Raw genomic sequence first — 18,150 nt, 5'->3', positions numbered from 1 at the left:
CCATAAGACACGTTAAAAATAACTCGAAAACTTAACATTTCTACCACTTATAATGTTTGTAAGAATGCCATGCAAATGAACAACATCCTCAAAGAACATGTTAACAATATTTGTTACATCATTTATTTTATGATAAGTAATAAAGTGTTGAGTTTTACCTAATATATCTACGATAACAAATGTACTATTACTTCCCTTTCTAGTCCTAACTAGCTGTAAAACAAAATTTATAGATCTATCAATTTAGGGTACATTAAGAGTATAAAATGTCAAGAAAATGAGAAGAGGAGGGATTCTCTTGTGAACTTCATGAACAAGAAGAGAAAAAATATAATAAATATTTAACTTTTATTTTTTAAAATAATTTAAATTTTTTCTACACAAAATAAAAAAAATTATATTTTATACCACCTACCACCTTCATGGCTCCACCTTAGTATTCATTAAATGAAAAATTAAATAATGTAACTATATCAACAATCATAAATTAACAGTGTTAAATGTCGTTAATAAAGAATTTATTTGATTTATTTTAAGAAGTAAATGATGAATTTAATATAAAAAATATTATAGTACAATATTTGAATATTTTAAAAAAGATACAAAATTCATCATATTGAACCTTTTAAAAAATATATAGACACAATCCATGCAAACATGCAACAAAAGGACAATGATGAGGTGGCGCCTTTTGATTGGAAAATGTACAGGTAATCAATTCCACGTGGTTGTAAATAGAATTGGAAGACAATATTTCTTCCCCAAAAACTTGCAGAAAATGGAATGCCAGTGGCCACGACGAGGCCAGAAGGCCATCTTCTTCTCTTCAATAATAAAATCACTACACACGATCATGGCGGATACTATCTTCCCTTGCGCATCAAGACTCCTTTTTACCTCTCTTTCTCTCTCTCTGCTAGTTGCTCCGTCTCTTTCCTCAGCTAATACCTCGATGGTTTCTTTACTTTAACATTTCATTTGTTACACATTAATTAACAGCATTATAAAAAAACACCAAAACCCCACTGTTTCTAGATCTGAAAGTTTTTAAAGTTTAGGCCCTTTTTCAAATTTTATCAAGTAATCAACAGAAGGAAGCACTCCTGGGTCTGGTTTATCATGCAATTTGATTCACATTTCATGGGCACTTCTTGAACTCAAATGCAAAGATCTGGACTTTTTTCTTCGGACACTATTTTTTCCTTTCTGCAGATTCGACGAGTGGCTTTGTTTGAAGGTAGAGAAAGCATATTATTAATTTGTGGCAATTGTGTATCTTTGGCGGTGTCTCAGGGTTGAGAGATTGGCAGGTGAGATGGGATCCGGTGGGAGCAAGGCGCATTCCGGCTCGTCATCGTCATCCTCTTCGTCGTCATCACCATCTTCGAGTGGTAGACGGAGGGGAAGATCGAAGAGGAGTAGGGTTTTCCAATCGTCGTGTTTTAGCACCGCGTCTAGATCCTGTGACAGTGACAACGATGATCAGGTCCATCACTTTTTAGAATCTTGTATTTATCTGTTATTTGGCAAATGTGGGTTTAGCTTTAATTTATTTGAAGATTCGAGTTTTAGGTTTCTTAGTTTTGGTAGTTTGCATGATAAAAATGGATGTTACTTCAAAACATATTCACTCTTCCCCACTCCTTTTTAGGTGGGAAATCCATTTCTATGGCGCATTTTGACATTAAGGAGTAGGGCTTTCTAAATTTACTGAAATCTACATGTGACTTCAAAATTTTTTAAATATTTTAGTTGGGTTTGTTGGATTAAGTGTTTTGATTGTTTAATTCAATCTGCTACGGGTAACACGGTGGTTTTTTAAGTAAATATATGTAACTGGTGTTTGCAATGAAGTTGCTGACATTATTCCAGCAACTGAGATGATCTGCGTGTCATACCCATACTAGGTATGCAATCATCAAAACAAAGAAAATGGTAGTGATCCTTCATGTACAGAACAGACAGAAACAGAACCAGACGAGGTGAAAACAAATAGCGACAGAAAAGTTAAAGTTGAAAACTCTGATGGGGAGCCTTGTGTATCTTCCAATGACGAGCTTGATGGTTGGGGTGAAGCAAGCATAGGTACTACTGCCTCCAGAACTGGTAGCACTTCTGCCCAAGCTTCTTCTACTCAATCCTTGAGCACTGCAGATCGTATTCTTTCTCGGTTTAGTTCCATCCCTGGTAATGTAAGCTTGAGACTAAACAGAGCTTCCAGTTTAGGATCTTCAAGATCTTATCGTCGTTCATCAACAAGTCTTGCAATGTTGAACAATGAAGAATGTCTTAGTATAGGGTCAGGATCTGCAGGTAGCTTTTTAGATAGAATTCAAACTCAGCAAGTCTGTGACTCACTTCCTGCATCTCTAAGCAATGGAACTCTTGGGCAAGTCGATAGGAACCCCTCTGGTAATTTGTAGTTAAATCATCCATCATTCTATTTAACAGAACATTTCCAAGGTAATAGGATAATTTTTTCAGTTAATGATGCAGCTAGAGATACTGGTGCTCTCAACATGGGGCTTGATGTCAACCTTAATTCTCCCAGAACGGGTAATGATTTGGATAGTGTTGACACTAGAACTTCTGATAGATGGATAGGAGCTCGAGAACCTGTAGAAAGGAATGTTCGTTTTAGCAGAACTCTAAGTGTTGGAAGACTACGTGATAGAGTTCTTCGACGATCATCACTATCTGAATTTACATTCTATCCTTTGGAGCAGGTGAGAGAAATTAGAGATGCTAGTCTTGGTAGTGGGAGGCAGATCTTGAGGGGTGAGACAAGATTATCAGCAACTGAAGGGGCTTCACTGACCTTCCCCTCTGCATCTGGTCATCCGCCATCCAACATCTCTGACTCATTTTTTGGAATTCAAGGTTATGATGGGGAAACCCCTCGTCCAAGGGAGGCTAGGTATCATGACCTATTGGAACATAGATCAAACTTCCTGGAAAGGAGGAGAAGAATACGATCTCAGGTTTGTAAATTTCTCTCAATCTAAGATTTTGTTGGTGATTTTCTGAGAGTTTCTATTTTGAATATTGAAAATGATATCTATCTTAATATTATATGTCATATAGTATTAATTCTTTGCTTTGAAGAGCTCTGACCTATTTAGCACTGCCATCATCTTCCTGTCTACTGGACCCAAGTAGGGCACAGCCTGGAACTTTTCTAGCTGTAATTATAAAGAAGAAACCTTTATACTCCAACTATCTGCTCTTGTTTCTTTTTCTTTCCCATTTTGTTTTTCTCATTCTACATGCCCTGTTATATGCAAAAGAAACCAGTAATGGGGTTCAACTAATGTAGGTTCGTGCTCTTCAACGTTTGGGAAGTCGTTTCGAAAACCTCTCTGGTCATGAGAGAACTTGTATATTATCTGGTCAACATCGAAGAGGTCGTTGCACATGTCGTTCAAATAATCGTGATGCCAATTTGAATGATGACAGTAGCACTAGGGCTAGCATATCAAGGATTGTTATGCTAGCTGAAGCTTTGTTTGAGGTAAAGTTGATGCATTATTGCATTTATACTATCACTCTTCCATTTCTTGTTCCTTAAATACCTATTTTGTTGATTTTCTTTCCACATTTTCATTAGGTTCTGGATGAAATTCACCAGCAATCTGTAGTTTTATCTTCCCGACCTTCTGTGTCCTCAATTGGATCTGTCCCTGCTCCTAACAATGTTGTCGATTCATTACCTGTCAAATCATACACCAAGTCACAAAGACATCAAAATGAAGAGGTCTCGCAGTAAGTATTGATATCTTTACTATTTCGCATCCATGTGCTAAATTTTTATAACTATGGAGTATTTTATTTCTTTTGTTTCATGGACATTTGGAGATTTCTACAATCCTTCGATAAAATTTTTTTCCATTCTGGTTATAGTAACTCAATGAAAGTTGTTATTGTAATAGTTATAGGTGATATGGCTTCTTGTGTAATTAAACTACATTTGGCACCTGAGCATAGTGGGTAGGGCCATGGAAGGTAGCAAGCTAGGGTAGGATAAGTACCAACGAGTGAGATTCTTATCCTAAGGAAATGAGTAAGGTAGTACAACGTATCTTTTTATTAACTGTTGTGGTAGTAGTAGTGGTTGTTACGACAGTAATAGTGGTGCCAATATTGATGATGATTGCTGCAACGACCATTTTTGTAATTAAGCTTTACTTTAATTAAAAAAAAAGTAATATTTTAATTTTTGTTACATATTATTCACTTTGAAAAAATTATAAAATTTCGTGCAAATAGTTCTAGAAACCTCTTAATTATTGACATTATAATAAAATTTTTCTTTATACCCAATCTCAGACATACTATATATATTTAAATTAGTCTAAAACCTACTGAAATTATTTTACAGTTTTCTTATCATCCCGATTTATGATCCGTGACCCAGTCTTGAATCAGGATTATAACTTCTTTAGTCATCACAATTATAAAATGCTCCTAATACAACTCATAGACACTATATTGAATCTGTATCACATAGTGGTTATCATATTCTTGACATGATTCCTGCCTTAAACAGTGAACCAAATGTGCCACAAACTAAGATATATGAGTTGTGGTTTATTCTTGTAATTTTGGGTTTTCTTCTATTTTGTCTGTAAAGGAAAATTCTTGGTAGTTATCGGTTTTCTTCCCTGATATGATATTTCAGTTTTGTAGTCATCAAAAAATATGTAGGTGGTTTCTTGGAATAGGCACATGGCCAATGACATGTTAAACAATGCTCTGTTTTTTTCTCTACCTTAACATACTATGTGGGCTTTTTCTTTGTAAGATCATCTAAATTTTAGTTTTATTTTTGAGAAAACAAGAATACTATTTTTCTTTCTCCTAAACGAACAAGACATTTGTTGTTAATGATTCAACCATGCCCGATGAAGAACTTATTCTGAAGAAGAGGACCTCTATTAATAAAGAATTTATAAGAAATTATATGACTGGTTTAGATTTTGTAGTATTTGACTAGATGGCAGAACATTATTTAATAGAATAATAAATTATTATTCGAGTTTTTTACATTTTCATGATACTTGACAGGATGGTAGCATATTGAAAAATAAATTTTTATTCACTAGGTACCTAGGAGGTGCCACCAATCCACATTAAATATAAATTTAAATACAAAAATTCATCTGCATCTGACATTCCTCTTAATTTGAAAAAGATTGATTCTTAGATGTGGGGTACTCAACCATGTTTAACCCTGTGTAAGGGGGTTACATCCCCAAAAGGCTAGATGAAGTTTTAATCCTTGTTGGTAACTTATGATCCTTTTCACGTTGTAATCTTTTAATTACTTTTCCAGATGTTACATATGCCTAGTGGAGTATGAAGATGGCGATTCCATGCGGATATTGCCTTGCCATCATGAATTTCACAAAACTTGTGTAGATAAGTGGCTTAAGGAGATTCATAGGTATGAAGTGGAATTGCTTGTTGCATTTGCTATGTTGTATTTTTCTTGCTTTCATATTCTTCTATTCTTTCCATTTTACCTGTATTCTTATTCAGTAGAAAATCATAAAAAAAGGGGATTTGTTGTATTTCTATTTTCTTGTTTTTTCTCTTGTTATAGGGTAACCTCCTAGTGGTTAAGAGTTTGTTCTTAACCAAAAGTTGTTAGAAATTAGTTTTATCCCCTACTTATATATAGGTACCATATGTTGGGAAAAATAAGAGAATGAGAGAATTTTTCCATTCTCTAAATTTACATGGTATCAGAGTGGATCTGATCCAAAAAAACATCATCCCGACTGAGCGGAAGTTTCAGATAGCCACAGATGAGCAACCATCTTCTCCACCCGAGGTTTCCTCGGTTCCTATCTTCCTACACCCATCAACCTCGGACTGGATGAACAGACTTCATCATTCATTACCGGATACAAATTAAACGGCAACAACTATCTCCAGTGATCATCATTAGTGTTGCTATTTATCCGGGGAAAAGGCCAAGATGAACACCTCACCGGTGAAATCGTACAACCACCAGCTAATGATTCGAATGCCCGAACATGGAAGATCGAAAATAGCATAGTTATGTCATGGTTAGTGAATTCCATGACCACTGAAATTAGAGAGAATTTTTTACTCTATGAAACTATGCGTGAAATCTGGGAAGTTGCTCGGGAATTCTACTCCAGTAAGGACAATACATCGGCCATATTCGAGATCGAATCCATTCTCCATGATCTATGACGAGGTGATTTAATGGTAACTCAATTTTATAACAGTCTCACTCGAAATTGGCGGCAGCTTGATGCGTTTGAAGAACACCATTGGAGCTGTCCCAAAGATGCCAAAGTTTTCAAGTCAATTATCGAGCAGAAAAGATCTTCAAGTTCCTAATGGGACTAAATAAAAATCTAGATGAGGTGCAAGGACGGATATTAGGAACAAACCATTACCGAGCATTCGAGAAGTATTTTCCGAGATTCGCCGAAAAGATAGTCGAAAGATAGTGATGATGGGAGGAGATACACAATCCACTCACATGACTGAAAATGCTTCTGCACTTACAACCCGAATGTATGATTCCTGTGGGAAGAAAGGACGTCCATGGTGCGATCACTGCAAGAAACCAGGCCATCTACACGAGAAGTGTTGGAAACTCCATGGAAAACCTGGTGACAGGAAACCCTCAAAATTTGAAGCCTTCAATGACCACCATGGAAACCATGTGACTTCTAAAGACACACCCCTGATTCCTATAGAAAGCAATCTATTCAGTCCAGAGCAGATGGAAGCTCTTCAAAAGATGTTTTCTCAGAAGAATCACCTTGGTAATGCATCAGTAACACACAAAGGTAAAACTCTGCTTGGTTTTTCAGCTTACTCCACAAAAAGACAAATGTGGATTGTAGACTTCAGGGCAGCAAATCACATGACAGGTGATGTGTCATTATTTCAACAATACAGTCCTTGTAGGGAGAGATTTACCATAAAAATTGCCGACGGGTCAATCTCTAAAGTGGCAGGAATGGGTTCTATTGTTTTATCACCATATTTGACCCTCCATTCGGTTCTCTATATCCCAAACTTGGATTGTAACTTGTTATCCATGAGCAAACTATCGTGGGACCTTAATTGTATTGCTAAATTTGTCTCAAACTTGTGTGAATTTCAGTACTTGGATTCGGGAAGGACGATTGGCAATGGTAAAATGCATTCGGGACTGTACCTTCTTCAAGTTGACACTTCCCCTACTAGAAGATAAATTCACAATGCAGTGTGTGCAAACCCTGTTTCTGTAAGTTATAACCATGCTATCATGTTGTGGCATTATTGACTAAAACATCCAAATTTCTTGTATCTGAAAAGATTGTTCTCTTATTTCTTTAGAAATAAAAATCTACTTGCATTTCAATGCGAAGTATGTCAGTTCTCTAAACAGATTTGAAGTTCTTTTCCTAGTCTAGCACACAAATTGTCAAAACCATTTGCATTAATTCACAGCGATGTATGGGGACCTTTCAGGGGTTACTAACATCACCGGAACTAGGTGATTTGTATTCTTCATTGATGACCATACTAGAATTACCTGGGTATTTCTCATGAGAGAAAAATCTGAAATAGGACCAATATTTCAGAAATTCAACTCTATGATCCAAACTCAATTTCATACCAAGATACAAGTGTTGAAATCTGATAATGTACGTGAATACTTTGAAACTACCATCGGAAAATACTTTACTGAGAAAGGTATTATGTACCAAAGCTCGTGTGTCAACACCCCTTAGCAAACTGGCATAGCCGAAAGGAAAAACAGACATTTTTTAAGTTGCTCGATCAATCATGTTTATCACTCATATTCCATAATATTTTTGGAGAGAGGCAATACTCACAGCTACATACTTAATAAATAGAATGTCTTCCTGTATCTTACAGTTTCAATCATCTTATAACATCCTCTTATAAACTTTCCTTAAATCTCATGTTCTAAACACCCTTCCACTCAAGGTTTTCGGCTGCTCAGCCTATGTTCATATCCATGCCTATCTCTGAGAAAAATTTGATCCAAAAGCCCTCAAATGTATCTTTGTTGGATACTCTTCTAATAAAAAAGGATACAAATGTTTCTTTCTGGATATCATCAGTTCTACAATACAATGGATGTGACATTTTTTAAAAATCAACTTTACTCTCCCATTACTGATTTTTAGGGGGAGAATTTTATTCAAGAATATCAATTGTGGGATATGAACGCACCTTCTATCTATCCACATATCTCACCACCACCAAACACATCTTCGTTAGAGCCTGAGCCTATAGAAGAAACTGACATGTTACCTGAAACTACAATCAGCAAAGAGCCTAAGTCTGTAGCAGAAATTGAAAATACATTACCTGCAATTAATAGTGAGTTACGTATCTATACTAGAAGAAATAAGATTCAATATGGGAAGGTGCCTGAATCAACCAAGCATTGTCATGAATTAATTCCTGCTCCAAGCATCCAGAATTCAACGGGTAATGAGATCTCTGTCATAGCTCCTGATACTGACACTGAGTTGCCTATTGTTTTACGAAAAGGTACTCGATCATGCACTAAACATTCCATACATAACTATATTTCATTTAGTAAGTTGTCTTCAAAATATCCTGCATTTGTGAGCAAATTAGATAACAGTCCCACAGAATAAAAAACAATCCATGAAGCACTCCAATTAGCAGAATGGAGAGCAGCTATCCAAGAGAAAATTAGAACACTTGAAAAAAATGAAACATGGGAGTTAACAGAACTGCCTCTAGGAACGCATCAAGCAGGATCCAAGTGGATTTTTACAACTAAACATAATTCAGATGGGAGTGTGAATCGGTATAAAACTCGCCTAGTAGCTAAAGACTTTACTCAGTCTTATGGGATAGACTATCAAAAAACATTTACTCCTGTTGCCAAACACAATACTATCCGGGTATTACTTTCACTAGCCTCAAAACTTGATTCCTCTTTGTCAACTAGATGTGAAGAATGTTTTACTCAATGGTGACCTAAAAAAAGAAGTATACATGGAAATTCTACCAGGACTTGAGATGATATACAACTCTCCCAAGGTGTCCAAACTCAAAAAGTCACTTTATGCGCTTAAACAGACCCCAAGAGTATGGTTTGATAGATTCACTAACGCAGTGAAACGAGTGGTATATAAGCAAGCCAGTCAGATCACAAATTGTTTGTCAAGCACTGTGTCTCAGGTAAGAAAGCTATCTTGATTATGCATGTTGACGATATTATTTTGAAAGGAGATCATATTGAGGAAATTAAAAAACTTAAAGAATTCTTAACCAAAGAATTTGAGATTAAATACCTTGGAATGCTTAAGTATTTCCTTGGCATGGAAATAGTTCTGTCCAAGAAGGGAATTTCAGTATCACAGCGGAAATATGTTTTAGATCTCCTGAGAGAGAGAAGAATGCTCGGATGTAAATGTGCGGATACACCTATGGACCCAACAGTTAGGTAGGATCCAAGGTTTGTGGTAAGCCAGTTGATAAAGAGAGGTATCAAAGACTTGTAAGCAAACTCATCTATTTGGCACATACAAGATCAGACATCAGTTTCGCAGTTAGCACAGTGAGCCAATTCATGACTCAACCAATCGAGGAACACATGAGTGCAGTATATCGGATCCTGAGATACCAAAAAATGACTCTAGGTCAAGGATTATTCTTCCAAAAAACGATGAACAGAGATGTTGAAATCTTCACTAATGCCGATTGGGCAGGATCAGTAACTGACAGAAGGTTTACATCAGGCTATTGTATTTATGTCTGGGGAAACTTGGTCACTTGGCGTAGTAAAAAACAGTCAATGCTATCATGAAGCAGCGCAGAATCTGAGTTTCCGGCACTTGCTCATGAAATATATAAGGGAGTATGGTTGAGGAGAATACTGTTAGAACTAAAAACTTCAGTTACCACTCCTATGAAAGTATGGTGTGACAATCAATCAATCATTAGTATAGTCAAGAATCCAGTGCATCATGATCTAACCAAGCATGTAGAAATCAATCGACATTTCATCAAAGAAAAAATTGAAGACAAAACTATAACACTCATACATATTCCTACTAGTCAACAAACAACAGACATTCTAACAAAAGCTCTACCAAAAAAGGCCTTTGACGATCTTGTATCCAATTTAGGTTTACTTAATATATATGTAAACTAGATTGAGAGGGAGTGTACAAAATCATAAAAAAAAGGGGATTTGTTGTATTTCTGTTTTCTTGTTTTTCCATTTGTTGTAGGGTAACCTCCTAGTGGTTAAGAGTTTGTTCTTAACCAAAAGTTGTTATCCCATATCCCCATTAAGTTGTTAGGAATAAGTTTTATCCCCTACTTATATATATATAGGTACCTTACGTAGGGAAAAATAAGAGAAGAAGAGAATTTTTCCATTCTCTAAATTTACACATTCTTATAAAATACGTCTAGATAAATTTATATTTGGGAGTTTGAGATTCATAGTGGATAAAAATGCTGATTGACATACATATAACATAAACCAACTAAGAATTCTGTAAAAAAAGTAGGCGTCTATCTAAGACATTTTTTTAAAAAAAAATTAATATCTAAGACCTTTAAATTGCAAGATGTACTTTAATTGTAATAATATGCACTATAGTCTCCTGGATATAGAACTCTAATGGCCAAATGGGTTTGGTGTTTCCTTGCTTGAAATAGCTGTATGTGGAGAAAGGTCATTGGAGCAAAACATGGGCTTGTAATAGAGGGGTTGGATCAAACAGAGAAGTCTACGGTACCAGCTTGTGGAGGGGCATTAGAAAGGAACATAGTAATATGACTTCTATAGAACTTCAAAGTCAACCTTGGTAATAGGGTAAGGTTTTGGGTGTTTGGTGTGGGTATCTTGCATTAAAATCTAGATTAGCTACCATTTATGGCCTAACCAGATCTAAGGAGCCCAAAGTGAGTGATTGTTACAAGATGAATGAAAGAGGTGTTTCTTGGAACTTACCCTTTTGCTTGATCTTAACTACTTTGAGCATGATGAGATTTCATCATTGTTGGTCTTCCTTGAGTCATGCACAATTCACTTGTTCAAAGAAGATGTTCCTGTCTGATGTGATCCTTGATAACTTCTATTGGAAGCCCATCTGGAGATGTAAAGCTTCTCGCTGCATGGCCTTTTTCGTATACGAGGCCTTTGCAGAATCACTTTGACTATTGGTAACTTATGGAGAAGAGATTGCATCATCGTCAACCATAGCCCTCCTTTGTCTTTGTTGTGATGAATCTCTGTCTTTGTTTATGTCTCTGTCTATCTTTGAGTGGATGGTGAGTTGTTCCATCTCCACAGATCTCCTTGCTTGAGGGTATTGGACCTACCAAGAGCTAGAAAAACATCATACTTCCTTATTCCTTACCCCATCATTTGGACTAAATGGAGAAGCAGAAATAAAAGAGTTTTTGAAGGTCTTGTATCTGGCCCTTTTAGAATCAATGATCTTTTGTTCGACACTTAATTTGTTTGTTTAAAAGGCATCCCATACTCAATGGAGAACATCTACGGAACCTTGTTAATATTTTGACTGATTTTCTTTTGTAATCTCCCTCTCTTTCATGTACTTGGGTGACAGTCCCATGATGCCTTATTTATGATCATTGTCCATTGCCCATCATAGATAACAAACCTTAAAATATTTACTCCTTTGGTGCCATGAAGGGAGAAAGGGTTTGGGATCTGACTTTTGCCTATTGGCATTAGCCAAGTGTTTAATGGATTTCCTTCGATGATCTTATTGCTGGGCTGGTTTTGTTTGCCATAAAAGCAAGAAAATGTTTGTTGCCCTTATTCTCAATGCAATTTTTTTGGACCATATGGAGAGAAAGTAGTAGAAGAGTCTTTGAAGCCTTTGTAGCTAATTTTATTAGGATTAGAAACAGTTGGTTCTAAACATATATTTTATTTGAAGGTCAAATTATCCTTCATGAGGAATATTTATCGAAACTTATTGATTTCTTGACAGAGCTCTCTCTGCAATTCTTCAAGGTTATTTTTGGTAATATGGGTCGGGTAAGATAGTATTCTCACCTACCATGGCGATTGGCTAAGAAGATGAAAAAACACAAGTGATCACATTAACTTTTTCTTAATTTATATTAATAATAATGGTGGCAGCGGCAACAGACTAGTAGTTGTGGCAGCGGTAGCAGCTTGAGTATAGTTATTTGGTGGAAACCGAAAAGCCAAACAAAACCACCAAAATGGTTTGATTTTTGACCCTCCAAATTTTAGTCTAGATTGGAAGCAATTGAAACCAAAATTTTTACATATAACTAAGAACAACATATAATGAGAATTAACTTAAGATATCTACCCTATTTTCCCTGAATAACTAAAATAGATGTATATGTAATTCATTTTTTTTGTTTTGCTAAGTTCTATGTATAACTTGCTTATTTAATGAGAAATATTGTCTTTAAGGTACGTTATTGTGAAAGTAAGTTAATACGATAGAAGTTAATATAGTTTCCAATAATCAGTTAAACCAAATTAAACCAAACTGAACTATTTTGGTTTGGTCATAGTACAATGGTTTGGTTTGGAGCTTTTAGAATTTAGTATTTGATTTTGGTATAGGGTGTAAGCCAAATCAAACTGAACCAAACAATCCATTTACATCCCTATGCAAAAAGTATGGTGGTGGTGGTAGAAATAGAGGTGATGGTGTTAGTGGTAGTAGTGGCAGCTACGACAGTAGTAGTGGTGGCGGCCATGGTTTGGTGGTGACAGAGTTGATTGTCGTGATGGTGGCAGCATCATTGATGGTAACAAAGATGATTATATATTTTGGTTAAGGAATAAACAGAAAAACAATTAGAAAATGACATTTTAGGTTTGTTGAACACTAAGTGAACTACCTCACAACGCTATCAAGGCTGAACAAGATCAACTAGCCACTGTAACAAACATGAATTAACTTTCTGTTTTGTCCTTTTCTAGTACATCAGTGATCTCCCCTTTCTGTCTATTGATTTTATTGAATTTTTTCTTCTCAAAAAGACACTTCCCGCTCTCAATCTCGAGAATCCTACTTCACCCTAATTTATTATCTTGCCACCATTCTCATCCTTAAATACTTCTCTAAATTTTAGGGCTAAGTGCTTATCATCAAGCATATGAAAGTTGCTTAGCTGTTTTATGTCATAGGGAAAGAGGTCTTATTGCTAAAAGAAGATCCAAATCTTGTTGCTAATGAAAACTGGAAATGTCTAAATTCTTTTGATCTTTTTGAGTAATTTGGAATAAAGGGAATAGGATTATGAAGAGGAGAGACCCCCATAAATGAATTTTAGGGGAAATGTATGCACTTCACTCTTTTTAGCTTGAATCTAAATCTTATTGCCAGTAAAGTGAAAAAAAAATGGAAATGTTGTATTGGATTAAACATCTTCTGTTTATTGTCAATTCAGTTTTATTTCTGCGAAGCAGATGCATGATAATTTAACTCCATCTGTGTCAAATTAATGTTTTTAGCTATAGGTTCTTAAAAAGCCATTATATTATATTAGTTAACCCCCATTGTTCTTTGTGGTACTTGTTTTTCTCTCTTAACTCTATTTTGGTTTGGACGAGAAGAAATCCAATTCCTTAATATCTTATTACAGTAGACCTGAGTCCTAATTTTTTTTTCTTTATCGCAAAATGAATTCATATATATTTCATTTTCATTGGGGAAGAAAATTCATTTCCTGTTTCATCAACACAAATTTTGCTGAAGTTGATCTTTAACATGGGGATCTAGTCTTGTATTTTTCTCTTATCTCGGTTGCCAGAAATTTTCGGTCGAGCTAGAGCTGGTTATCGGTTGATATTTTTGTTTGAGTCATGCAAAAGTAGAAAATAACTTTGTCTATGTTGATGCAGAGTATGCCCACTGTGTCGGGGAGACATTTGCCGATCTGATTCAGTGGCCGTAGAGAGCTGACATTGAAGAGTTGTTTAAGTGTTGGGTTGTCAAGTAATGATGTAGGCAAAGCACAGGTTTTATAGCTGGTTGAGAAGGTTGGATATTATTTTGGGGGAATGAATGGAGAGGTTTGTTTATGAGACTTCTTTCACCTAGAAAAATATAATAAACTGCTATTCTTGACAGCATTCTTTTTAACATGCATTACATACCTAGTTCTTTCATATTATGTATATATGTATATGTATATGTATATACATATATGTGTCAGGCTTGCTATAAGAGCAACCAAAAGGTACATCCTATCACTACTCTCAGAAGATATGTTTGTCTACTGAGGATGAAAAAGACGTATAAAGAAAAGTATATAGAGAAGAGTATAGAGACTACTAAAGCTCCTAGTGAAGTTTTTGGAAATAGTCAAACGTAAGATCATCGTTATTCCACAATTAATAAACATGTCAAAAGGTGACAAACAATAATATCCAAACACCTTTATACATGTCTTTACATCATGTCCAGTCATGATCCATACCCTGGATAAAAAAAACTTTATAGATTAATCTATAGGGGAACCATGTTGCAATAAAGAGATGCCAAAAACAAATTGTAAGATCTTTTTTCTATATATGTAAATTTATTTGATAATTTCTATTTGAATAAGAAATAAATAACAATTCAAAGTAACGAAATAATATAGAGTGAATTATATAAGTATTTATATCATAATAAAATTATCAAATAAATTTTCAACTAAAATAGGAATAGATTGATTATATATATATATATGGCTCTAGACACCAAAGTCTAAAATTTGTGTTGGAACCAAGTCCACATTTCGTTTAAAGCAAGAGCAAATTAATTAAGTAAACTAAATTTTATTTAAAAAATGTAACTCCATAAATTAATAAAACTAATAAACTCAATTCACAGAACTTCCAGTTTACTCATATTTATTATTCTGCAAATATTATATGAATTTCTTGTGTGTTTATACTGCAATCAAACAAGTCGGAGAGGCAGGTGGGGGAAGCGTACGAGGAAAGACAAAACGGCTACTATCTATATGTATATTGTACATGCTTATATATCGGTACGTATGTATATATATGTATTTTTATCAGAACCTACGTGTGTGTATGTGGATATGAATATGTATGAATCAATGAGCATGTACGTGTATATATGGTTATAAGTAGAAGACACTGAGTACAACTGGATTTTTAAGTTTTTGGAAGAAAACTGAAATATCAATTATTTCGAGGTGTTTTAATCAAAATATCAAGTAAAGGAATATTTGTAAATGAAATAAGTAAATAAGTTGTAGAGAAAAAATTAAAAAAGAAATTTTATGGAAGGAATTAATTTTGAAAATAGCCAAAGGTTATAAAAACATGAGAAAAATTAAGTAAATAAGTAAAACAAAATGAAAATTTTAAAGGAAATATAATGACAAAATAAATTAATTAAGAAGATATGGACTAATATGCAATTAAGTTGAAATTAATTAAGTATAAATAACTAAATAGAAATATAGAAAATAAATCAAATATGAAAATGTTCTATAGTATAAAGTACACTAAGCATTAAGAAAATTTTGGGAAATAGAAAAAGAATGAAGAAGATTAAAAGACATAAAAATCTGTTTAATTAGTATCTGAGAGGGAGGATGAGCGTGTGGCTGAAATTCACTCGTGGTGAACCCTTTTCATGATTGGGAAGTGTTATACATAACTGTTCTACTTTCGAGTATATGTAGAATGTGATATGTGGTACCCATATATAACAATTTCATTTTCAGGTGCATGAGGATTTGTTATGTGATTGATATTCAATATGTATGTTCATGCGGTAAAGTGGAATTTTTTTGCCCTCAACAATACTGGTAAAAATGGCATCCTACTTTGATATTGCAATATAAATTTAAGATGTCATATAGACCCGTAAATTCTCAGGGTAGAGCGGGACAGTATGCCATGGGTCCAATGCGCTCGATGATTTGAAAAGGTCCCACATAATTAGGGCTCAACTTTCCTCTCTGTCCAAACTGCATCTTTCCCTTATAGGGGAAAACCTTGAAGAAGACCTAATCTCCCACAACAAACTCCAAGGATCACCTATGATTGTCGGTGTAACTCTTCTGATGGTCTGGGCAGTTGCTAAATTTTTTCGGATGATTGTGACCTTCTCAATAGTCTCCTGAACGAAGTCTAGTCCAAAATGGCGCTGGTTTCTAACTTTACTCCAATAATTAGGAGAATGGCAAGGCCTTTCATACAGTGTTTCATATGGGGCCATGTCGATGCTGGAATGATAATTGTTATTGTAAATAAATTCACAAAGGGAAAGATACTCATACTAGTTATCACCGAAGTCGAGGGCACAAACACGCAACATGTCTTCTAATGTTTAGATCGTACATTTCGATTGACCATCCATTTGGGGATGATAAGCGGTACTGAAATACAACCCTGACCCCAGAGCTTCTTTGAAGCTGTCTCAGAAGTGGAAAGTAAACTGAGGATCATAGTCGGACATAGTGGATGAGGGAACACCATGAAGTCGAACAAGTTCATCAACATATAACAAGCTAACTTGCTGGTGGAGTTAGTGATTCTGATGGGCAAAAAATTAGTGGTCTTGGTCAGTCTATCCATGATGACCTAGATAGTATTTTAACCAGAATAGGTCCTGGGTAATCCCTATAAAAAAATTCATAGTTACATGCTCCCATTTCCATTTAGTAATCGGAAGACCTTATAACAAACCATCAGGTCTGTAATGTTCTGTCTTAATTCACTGACAAGTAAGGTATCCGGAGAAGTAGTTAACTATATCCCTCTTCATTCCTAGCGACTAGTATTAACACTTCAAGTCCCTGTACATTTTGGTACTTTTGAGATGGATGGATAGCTTAGAAGCATGAGTGGTCTTGAGAACATCCTCCCTTATAGCCACGAGGACCACAATTCACTTCCAGAATTTGAACAGTCCATCATAAAAGATTCTAAAATGAGGAGATTTGTTAGAAGTGAACTTACATATATTCTTTGTGAGTTCTGGGTTCGTGGATTGAGCTTTCCAGATTTTTATAAAGAGATTCGGCAAGGCTCGGATTTGGGCAAAATATGTGCATTTGCCATAATAGTTAAGGCAGAGAAATTGCATAATGTCCATCAATTTTCAACTAGAGGCCATGACTTGAGCCAACACAGTAGACTCCTTTCGACTCAGTGCATTAGCGACCACATTTCCTCTCCCGAGGTGATAGATGATCTTGTAAGTCATAGTTTTTTAAAAGATCAATCCAGCGTCTCTATCTCATGTTAAACTCCTTCTGTAAAAAATGTACTTTAAACTCTTACGGTCAGTATAAATTTCAAAAGTTTGACCATACAGGTAATGACTCCATATCTTCAGGGTAAAGATAATGACTATTAACTCTAAGTCATGGATAGGGTAGTTTGGCTCATGAGGTTTCAATTTTCGAGACCCATAGGCGACTACTCTATTATACTGCATCAAGACACACCCCAAGCCAATATAAGATGCATAGTACTAGACCTAAAATCTTTCCGTAGTGTTAGGGAGGATTAAAACAGGAGCAGAGGTGAGGCGATGCTTTAATTCCATGAAGCTTTCACTACACTCATAATTCCATATGAATGGTACCTCCTTTTGGGTAAGTCAAGTCAGTGGGGTGACAATCTTAGCGAATCCATCAATGAACTGTCGGTAATAACCTACCAAGGTAAAGAAACTACGTACCTTAGTCACATTGGTGGGCGGATTCCAATTGACTATTTTTTCCACTTGGACAGGTCTACAAAAACTCCTTCACTTAAAATTACATGACCGAGAAAGGAAACTCAATCCAACCAGAAAGAGTATTTGCTCCATTTAGCATACAGTTGGTTCTGGTAAAGAGTCTCCAACACTTTAGTCAAGTGCATTACATGTTCTTCAAGGCTCTTGGAAGACACTAGGATATCATCAATAAAAACGATGATGTATTGATCTAGTGCGTGTTGAAAAACTCTATTCATTAGGTCCATGAGAGTTGCAGGGGCATTGGTTAATCTGAACAACATTACCCTGAACTCGTACGAACTGTACCTACACCTGAAGGTGGTCTTTATAATATCTTCTTTTTTAACTCTCAACTTGTGATATCCTATCCTGAGATCAA

General features: G+C 35.4%; 1 protein-coding gene across 2 annotated transcripts; it reads left to right on the top strand.

Moving 5' to 3' along the window:
* Positions 1–760: 760 nt before the first annotated feature.
* On the top strand, positions 761–14,146 carry LOC110818499 (RING/U-box superfamily protein). 2 transcript variants are annotated; one of them, XM_088216277.1, is made up of 8 exons: positions 761–1,237; positions 1,311–1,486; positions 1,908–2,412; positions 2,497–2,981; positions 3,317–3,511; positions 3,608–3,762; positions 5,333–5,443; positions 13,919–14,146. In XM_088216277.1, the coding sequence occupies exons 1-8, from the start codon at positions 1,162–1,164 to the stop codon at positions 13,977–13,979; spliced, it is 1,764 nt and encodes a 587-aa protein (XP_088072403.1). In that variant the 5' UTR covers positions 761–1,161; the 3' UTR covers positions 13,980–14,146. The 2 variants fall into 2 exon arrangements, with proteins under 2 accessions (XP_088072403.1, XP_021903091.2); XM_022047399.2 differs by having other exon boundaries at positions 2,485–2,981.
* The last annotated feature ends 4,004 nt before the right edge of the window (positions 14,147–18,150 follow it).

The sequence above is a fragment of the Carica papaya genome, chromosome 3, assembly GCF_054855325.1.
Source record: "Carica papaya isolate Zhongbai chromosome 3, ASM5485532v1, whole genome shotgun sequence".
Classification (NCBI taxonomy): domain Eukaryota; kingdom Viridiplantae; phylum Streptophyta; class Magnoliopsida; order Brassicales; family Caricaceae; genus Carica; species Carica papaya.
The sequence above is the reverse complement of the archived record's forward strand: the minus strand, read 5'-3'. Positions and strand labels throughout refer to the sequence as shown.